Genomic DNA, 9,397 nt, shown 5'->3' on the forward strand with positions numbered 1-9,397 from the left:
TTTAAAGACCTGTTCTCTTCTGAGCTGTCATTTCAGTAGAACCCGATGTGACCCTCCTCCCCATTCATCATCACATCCGGTGTTCAAGGTTTCTTCCACTGAGGGCAGTCCCACTCCACATGCCGTCATCTAGATCTTCAGCCTGCCCCTGCTGTCTTCAACACCTCCACCAGTGTCGACTCGCCAACATTTAAACTTTACTTTGCACATTTTAATAAATGTATTTGTTCACTGTAAATGAAGTTTCTCCTGATTTAACAACCTGTGTCTCCCTGTATAAGTCTGTCAATTATCTCCCGGTGGCTTCAGTTCTATTTATTATGTTTTTTGTGATGTTATTTCAAACTAATTTGCAATCATAAGAAGCGTGGTCTTTGTTGGTGAAATGTTTCTTATATACAAAGATACAAATATATAGTAGAGTAAAATGTTTTAGGTGTGTTTTCTAGAAACTACAGGTCTGATGAGGAAAGTGGGAACAGGTGTGTAGGTGGGAGGGGATGTCATGTGACCAGGACTGGCAGGTCTGGGGAGTGAGCAGGGGCTGGAGAGAAGGACAGAGAGACAGGACGGGCAAAACCACCAACCCACTACAAAGTCTCTGCCCTCCCTCGAACTTCTCACACAGTTTAAGACCCTAGGTAACATAAAGACGAGTTAATGTCACTGTCTCACTATAACCATGTTTTTACTGAGATGTCTTCAGAAGGTACGAACGGAATTTTACTTAGCAACACCACGATGTAAACATACCCCAAAATCATGTCAGACAATCTTAACAAAATATGAAACTGACGAAAGGTAGGTCAATTATCGCTCCTAACTGTGCTTTAATGCAGAATGGGCCACTTAGAATTGTTTTTGATCGTTGACATCTGGGATTTTTCTGAATGAAACTATAGGCTCACTGACCTTTATTCTAATCATGCAAATGTTATGGAGCACAGAATCCAGCATGCTCCTCTAACATTTAGTAGTAGGTTAATACTTTGAAGTTAAGCACAAAATACCTCAGGATTGTACCTCATTACTTCTTGAAGGATGCACAGATTTCTGTTTGCATAAACTTACAACTGACACAATCAAGAGGATTGGAAGACAGTTAGAAAAAAAACAGATTTATTGTAATAGGACAGTATAATATGGAAGCAAAATGTACAGCAGTTACGTACTGATACTTTTATCATTTGAACTTCAAAAAAGTTATTCATCTACGATTGAATTTCAGATTTAATTCACCTAATAATCCACATTACATGATTATTTTCACTTCACTTCAGCAATCACATACACGACAAAGGACTAAGCACAATACTGTTTCATCTAACTAAAATACAGAGTAAGCATTTCCACCTATTCCTGAGATCTGGGTGATCTGTATCTTCAGAGACCATTGTGAAAATCACGATGGAGAATGAAGCCGAATGTACCAATGTAGCAGCATGGTGATTAAGTAAACATGCATGCAGTGAAAGTACAGATCTTCCCTTGAGACCATATCTGTATCTTTATGTGGATGTCTTGAAAGACAGTGTGAAACTCCAGACCAACATACAGACAGGAAACAGGAATCGTTGACATGTGTCATATTTTGTAAATCCGGGGTGGAGCTTCTTAAACGAATGGACTGACATCCTCTTGACAGGGCCCTGAGGTCAGCACAACATTGTCCAGTCCAATCTCTCCTCCAACATCTTTCCCATGCTGAGCTTCAAAGACAACCTGAAAGACATTCAAAGGTACCATAGCATCTTCAGTTTGTAGATTCGAGAAGTGATTCAACAATATTGGGCTTGTCTTTCAAACATAGGCCACCGTGAACCACAAAAGAGTACTTTGGCTGGTTTTATTATTGTTAGCTGTTACAGCGCTATAGTTCAACGGTCGTCGATTGAAAATACGTGTTATGAAACTATAACATTACTCACAGATTCTGGCGCTTCCTCTTTCCAGGCCACAGTGAGGAGCTCTGTCTGCCAGCCCTGGTCTCTGCTTTGGCTCTGCTCCCATACGGGGTAAGCATTATTATTATCCAGCAGCACCCTGAGAGTTCCCACATTGTGACCCACCACACGGTAGTCAAAGGTGAGGCAGAAGCTGCCCTGCTGGGCCCGGTCACTGAGAAGCAACTTCAGTTTGGCTGTATCCTCCGGCTCCCCGAGGAGCCCACTCATGGCCATGTAGTACTCAGCACCTGAGAGAGTTTGTCTCATAAGTGAATGCATCTACATTGTAAAACTATCTTAAATAACCTGTAATACACATCATTTTGTTACCGTTATGGTAGGCTACGCTCCAGTCCATGTCATCAGCCTTGTCTTGGATCCACTCACATGCTCCCTGATCAAAGTTGCAATCCAGGAAAAACTCTAGGGGGTAAAACCAAAGGAGCACATTAGGAAAAAGTCTTATAAATGGTCATGAAATAACAATGGAACATAAACAGATATTTGATTACCTTCCTGAACGGGTGTTATTTGGATTACTTTGACTTCTGTGGCGGGGCCAAACACTGATTCAAAGTCCTCTGATACTGTGTTAAGAGATAAAAGAGAAACATCTGTGTAAATTGATGAATTTTCTGTTGGATACACACTCCCTTTCCAGTTTATTAGGTGCACTTACACCTATCTTAAGCTATTGCATTCAAACAGTCCTGCAATAAAACCAACTTTCGTAGAAAAAGACTACCTAGGATTCATTGCAGGGCTGCATTCTTTTTAACAAGGTGCACCGAATGAATTGGCAATGGAGTGTATAACATTTCAGCTGAATGCGATCATCAGAAAGTAAAAGCATGCAGACACAACTGTATCACAATCACACTCTAACACAATCTCATAAAATGGGCCCCTTACACTTTTGGCAAAGAACGTTTTGTCTATGAATTCCTCTTAAAATATGTGATCTTAAAAAAAAAAAGAAAACGTTGGAAAATGATGCAGCAAAGAGAAATTCCACAGTGAAACAAAAGCGAGAAAGTGCCTTTTACCCAACAGGTGTAGACCTGCCCTGCTGTCACTCATGTCTTGAGATGAATCTGCAACTTTAGGAAACAGCCCCCACAAGTATTTTAAAGCTCTTGCAGCTAACCACCCCCATGGCAAGCGGTCTTAGAGAGTCAGAGGAGCGACAGCTGGGGTTATTGAACCTGCTCAGCTAGAGTGGGCTCGTGTTAAGAGGTCTAGAGTGCTGATGACAGACTTTCCAACTAGGAGTCAAGTCTGTTTGCACAACAGCTGTTTTGGGGAAAACATAATAAAAGGCTTGGAGGCTTAGTAACCTCGCCCTCCTCCCAGGACATAGGAAGCAGGATGAGTTGTATCCCTGGGCTCGCTCATGCCGACAGAGTAAAATTCCTCCCTGGAGGTGATGGATGTCTCGGGGCCTGTCTCCTCTTGCTATCTGAGTTCTTACACAGGCCAGGGTGTTTCCATGAAGATCAAGATTAGTTGTGAAAGGTAACCTTATGTATGGGGTTTCTCATTGAGGACCACACTGCCCACTCGTCTGCTTTTATCTGATGAAAGTGTCAGAAAAGGAGCATCTACACACAAATCAGGCGTGAATGACATGATCTAGAAGACAGCATGTCACATAACCAATTCGATTGATTCTCATCATTTCTTAATTCTACATTGCTGGGTTCTTATTCAGAGCTTTATATTTTATATTTAGCCAATGGTTTGTTATCATGAAAGAGTTTTAAAAACACGTCAGCTTAGAGTTGATAGGATCTTAGAGTTAGTGACCCTATTTTCTACAATACTGGAGGACAGGACAGCATGACAGCAACAATGCTTGTGGTTCTTTGAGGAAATAACTGGGACATTTTTGACTAATCAGATTCAATATGTCTGAGCATGTTGTTCACTAAAGAGAGTCAACAAATGTGTTCCTCCATTGTTAGTAACATCAAACCCAGCAAGAAGAGTTATACAGGTCTTAGTGGAGCCTGTGGGCGACAGGGGACATGAAGCCACAGGCCCCTTTCTTCTCTGGTCAAGGTCTTAAGCCTGACCTGCAATTTAATACTTATTGCAGCTGCCGACTGAAAAATCGACAATTGTATTCAGATGCTGTGTAGACATGAGAGCTAAGTCTCTGTAGAAACTGAGTTTGTTTAGTCTGTGTAAGGTTAATACACTGTGGACCACCCAGAATTACTGCAAAGGAGCCAAACGAAAGGGCACTTACTGAAAACATCTCCTCTTGGGTTGAGCTGGTTGTCTTCCTCCACCTCCTCTTCTTCCTCAGGAAATTCATCCACCTGTTTCTGCTCAGTCTGGGGGCCAACGTAGACCTCTCCATCATAGTCAAAAGGCTGCTGATGGAATTTAGGAGGCGGCGTTGCGGCTGGTTCAGGGATTATATTCTTGATGTCCTCGTTGTCCAGCGTACCTCCCAGAATCCAGGGCTTCACTTGGGAGTCCTGGATGGCTGCAGGCAGGAAGAGGAATCAGATTAGACATGTGGAACTGCAATCATGAGCGGGAAAGACAGTTTGTTTCCGGGCTTCAGATGCGTTTGTTGTCATGTATTCTGCAGCTGCTGCTCTTGTCCAACTCCATGCAGATGAAGCATGACAGCAACATTCATTGCACGTAACTTCAATGAGTGTTTTAAGTGCACAAGCATTTTATCACATGAGTTCTGTATTGTTGGAGTCATGCTGAGGGATTCCAGGTCTCATATCAAGCTGTGTGCGCAAAGGACGTGCAACATTTTCAGCCATGAGCATGGGGGAGAGTTTGGAGAAGTGTTCTTAAAAAGTAGGAGGCAAGAGGAGGGAATGAATGGGGTTGCAGGGCAGGGAGTGAACAGTGGAAGCCGTCTTGGATTTCACACAATCTCACCGTTGAGGAAATCATCTGCACTGCCTTTGTCTCCGTCCCACGACCTCTGATAAAACGGCTTGACTACAAAAAATAAAGGCATCTTTCATTCATGCTGAAACCGCTGGCCTCTGTAATTTGGCATCATGAGGCTTTACCTGTTATTATCTGGGCCTGGGTTAAAGAGTACAACACTACCAGCCTTTCCACTTCTTCTTCAGATGGCTGGCTACCATACAATATTTAGACAGGTGTGTATTCAATCTGTGGCTCACGCTTGCTGACATCTGCATGAAGTCTAAAAACAGGAAACTAGCCTTGGCCTGTTCGCTGAGTAAATGAAATATGTGGCTGGAAAACTGCTTCTGCCCAATCTGACTGACTACTGTCACCTGGGAAAGGCCTGAGACATGAGTTGTTAAAATCTATTGTGAATGGCCTTGGAAGACACATTTGATTACATATTCAAAGTCATCCCCAAAGCTAATTAATTCATGATTCTGTGTTGCGGTTCTTGGATCTCACCAGAGCATTCAAAGCCATTGCCTCTGAAGCCAGACTGGCACCTGCACCTGAAGGATCCTTGAGTGTTCACACAGACAGCATGGTGGCTGCACCTGTGGGTGCTGGCTGCACACTCATCAAGGTCTGGAATTGGAAGAAGCCTATTTGTACCTTTAGGAGCAGAATGGATCTTGAACGTTTCCTTGTTGTAAACTCGCATCCCTTACCTACGCAGTCGTATTTGCCGTCAACATATTTCAAGTCGTGGCCATTCTGGCATTTGCAGAAGTAGCTTCCAAAGGTGTTCACACATTGTCTGTCGTAGGGGCAGAGGTTATTCCCTGTCACACATTCATCAATATCTGAAGGGAAACAGAAGACGGGACAAATTAAAGAGTGTTTGATGTTATATACATGTCACATTAGGCAATATTGAATTTGTATTTCTTGTAATGGCTTATTTCCACTGCTCTGGGACCCTTGACACACACTGCTGAATGTATTTTTCGTGGATTGGGCGTGCTGTGCGCTTCCTCTGATTCACATGGAGTCCTCAGCTGCTCTTTTTGATCTGCCAGCAGGGAACTTTGCTGTGGTTGGTGTACTGAGTTCATTACAACATCCTGGTGATCATGAACACGATCCCTCACTGGCTTCCGACAGCATCACTGCTCATTTGTGTTTGCAGTGGCCCCAGTCATGTCATTATGTAATTTTACTTTATGGCTTCAGAATGAAAGTGTACTTCTGCTGTATCTCTTTTTTTTTTTAAGAGTGTTGAATTGATGGCAATATTCACGTTTAATGCTCCAGAGCTATTATATTACTTCCCCTGTGTGCTCTGTATGCCAGACTGGCTCTCTCTTACAGCTCAGGCAGTTTTGTGGGTAGAAATATAACTTAATAGCACTCATCTTATTTACAAGCCAAGAATGCAGAAGCCACAAAATATAATCTGTACAGAATTGTTCCCCGATGCAAAAACTCACAATCCATGAGACGGCAACAAGCCAAAGTCAAGTCTTTTTTCTTTTTTTTTTAACTCTGTACTTTTTTTTTATTGTTCCATCAGATTGTTCCTTACATTTTGCTTTTCTCTAATCATTTATCATATTTGACATAGGTTTTACTTGCATGACACCATATGCATAAACGCATTCATATGCTATATTATTGCGTGTGTGTGGTAGCTCACCTACACAAGCCCTCCCATCTTGCCCCAGCTGCAGCCCCGCAGATGGGCAGAGACAGCGAATCTCCCCCTGAACCTCCTCACAGCCATACTGACAGTGAGCAGCAGAGCATGTCCTGGAATCTTCGTGCATTGGACACAAAAAGGCACGCATTTATAAATATTCAAACTTTTGCCAACTTAGATTTTCATGTGTTTCCACTCAGGGTATGCACGGATATTAGCACAATGGGACTCACTCGCACACGATCCATCAGGCATTACGGTGTAACCATTGAGGCAGTAGCATTTGTAGCTTCCATATGTGTTCATGCAGCGATGCTCGCAGGGACGAGGTTTCAGGCCGCACTCATTCAGATCTGGAAATAAGAGTCACCCTTATTCTTCCACACGCAACACCTTCTTCTCTAAAACCTAAAACATTTACTTTTTAACTGAAATGCTTTTATTGAAACACAAGAGAAAAATATTTGCTTGAAGTGGAACACACCCAGAATTAGTTAGTAAAGCTTATCAACTGTACCCAGTTTGACCCATGTTTTCCAGACCCCAACGACCCACCTTGATTACACGTCTTTCCAGTGTATCCTGGGAAACACTTGCATTTGTTGGGGCCAACACACTCTCCGTGCTTGCAGCCGTGGTCACACTGAGCTGGTAAAACATTTAAACATGAAGAGAATACCACCAGAAATATCAGTGGTTTGAGAATGATGGATTATTGTCAAACCACACATTTCTATCAGGCAAGGTTTTTCAATCTAGACTGTCATTTATTGCCACATTTATTTTGGTTCGGAAAATATCTTTCACGAAAAGAATAACAATTGTTAGGAGACTGTGCATTGTGGCAGCAAATTAGATTTTATATATATAAATGCTCTTACCCTCACACTGTCCTTTACTGCTTTTCTTCCAGCCATAGCAACACTCCAGCCTCCTGCCATAGCGACAAACACCTGGTTGGTTTCCAGTGAGGACTTGTCGGTGGTGCCTTTATAGAGCAAGAGAGAAACAGAAGGTAAGGTATGTCATTTCACTGTCTCACTTGTTATTTCAACAATAAAAAACACTGAGGACATATTACAAATTCAACCATATTAACACGAAAAAATGAGCACCCAACGCATCCACAGTCTCACTAAGCTCTCCTAATTGTAGATTTCAGCCAACCTTGACTTCTAATTTTGGTCCCGATGGTAGTTGTGTGAAAAAAAAAAAAAAACCTAAATAAAATGTCCCCTCACAGGCTTGCTTAGTGATAGAAGGGCGCTCCCCGTGGAGTAACAGCCAGCTGACAGGATGTAGGCTACAGATGGAGAAACACACACTAATCAGACACTTCCTGCGTTGCACATTGATACCTTATGCACAACCATATGTCCTCTTGTTTCACTGTACCTTGATCTTTACCGGACTCCATTTTCTGGAGTCAGATGAGATTCACAGTTAAGTTATTCTCAGTTGCGGTCAGCAAGTCAGCATTGCATTCAAAACAACCTACATTACATATAGATTATATTGCATGGGTGTATTTTTAACCTGTCAATTAAATTTAGATGCCATTTGACTTCGTACATCAGTAAATTCATGTCAGAATAACACATCCAAATCTGACTTTACAGCATCATTTCTACTTTTAAGTGCAATGCCAAACTCTTATATCCCAGATGTTTAGGTGTTACAGGGATAGCATCCTATAAGCAGCCTCGGCTCCAGTTGGACTGGGGGAATCTGAGACTTGATAGAAATCAACCAGAATAGCCCACAGGAGAGCGGCTCCTTAGAGCGACAGGTGCTCTTCAGTTATTAACAGTTGCTGTGCCACTTTTAGCTGACACACTGGCATAGCTGTCATAGTCCTCTGCTGGCAGCAGCAGACAGTGTGTCTACACCATCAATGCAACAGTTTTCCCTGTAAAGATTTAAAGCCAAGTAAAAGCATGTAGAGGAACTGCCAGTTACAAAGGCAGTAATTCCCTTTTTGGGCAACAGGAAGTGGGCCAAATGAGTCAGTACAGTTGGTGGCACCTTTGGTTTATTATTGGTGCCAGTGCAATGTGATACTCACTTTATGATACATAGAAATATATCTGACATTATCTTGGAAGGTCTTTATCATTCTTGACTGAGTAAATATCCAAGTAAAGCTTACACCTGGTCTCAAGGTAGAAAACATAGCATACAACATCAAATGCCCTTACGCTCTAGCTCGTTGACTTACCCGTGGGCTTCCGCACTACCAGAGGAGATGTGGACCATGAAAAAAAGAGCCCCGACCAAGGTGAACGGTTGCATGTCTGTGGCTGTGAGCAGCCGGAGAGCTCTGCTTCCCACGGGGCTGACTTTGGTTTCTGTGAGTTCCGACTATTCTTCCTGGGGGCTTACGCTCATTAAAAGGCTTAGACAGGAACAGGTCTTAGTCTTTGGTCCTCTACACAGAGCACGCCAGATTTCATGTATTTCCAGAGTACAAAGTTGAGTTCTCCTTCAGGGGGAAAAAAAGAAAAAGAAATCTCTTTTTCCCACTCTTTTCAGTGGTGCAGCTACACTCTATGTCCCAAATGTCCCTTCCCCTTTGAAATTCCAGAGGTGGGTTGACACAGCTCTGTGAGGGATAGGTTGTGACTTTTGGAGGTAGGAGTGGGTTTGTAAGGGGGGTGGGGATTATGTTTAGGGGTGCTTCTCTCTTTCCTGAAACCTTATACAAGACCACATGAAAATCTTCCTGTAGATCACCAGTAAAAAGAAATCACACTGATGGACAGGGCAACCAATTTGATCTTATTTGGGTCTTATCTTCTTCTGGGATAACGTGAGCTTTACATGCATTTCTTGCTTGCCGGTCTGCCGTTTCTTTGGGGGA

The 9,397-nt window shown here is 42.7% G+C and overlaps 1 protein-coding gene across 3 annotated transcripts; it reads right to left on the reverse strand.

The window, feature by feature from the left end:
* Window positions 1–1,097: 1,097 nt before the first annotated feature.
* On the reverse strand, window positions 1,098–9,096 carry egfl6 (EGF-like-domain, multiple 6). 3 transcript variants are annotated; one of them, XM_079276411.1, is made up of 13 exons: window positions 8,756–9,096; window positions 7,419–7,525; window positions 7,093–7,185; window positions 6,771–6,890; window positions 6,535–6,654; window positions 5,567–5,701; window positions 5,361–5,483; window positions 4,857–4,919; window positions 4,198–4,440; window positions 2,459–2,533; window positions 2,277–2,369; window positions 1,929–2,194; window positions 1,098–1,722 (listed from the first exon to the last, which is right to left on the reverse strand). In XM_079276411.1, the coding sequence occupies exons 1-13, from the start codon at window positions 8,827–8,829 to the stop codon at window positions 1,615–1,617; spliced, it is 1,620 nt and encodes a 539-aa protein (XP_079132537.1). In that variant the 5' UTR covers window positions 8,830–9,096; the 3' UTR covers window positions 1,098–1,614. The 3 variants fall into 3 exon arrangements, with proteins under 3 accessions (XP_079132537.1, XP_079132538.1, XP_079132539.1); XM_079276412.1 differs by lacking the exon at window positions 4,857–4,919; XM_079276413.1 differs by lacking the exons at window positions 4,857–4,919; window positions 5,361–5,483.
* Between the last annotated feature and the right edge of the window lie 301 nt (window positions 9,097–9,397).

The sequence above is a fragment of the Melanostigma gelatinosum genome, assembly GCF_949748355.1.
Source record: "Melanostigma gelatinosum genome assembly, chromosome: 10".
Taxonomy (NCBI): Eukaryota; Metazoa; Chordata; class Actinopteri; order Perciformes; family Zoarcidae; genus Melanostigma; species Melanostigma gelatinosum.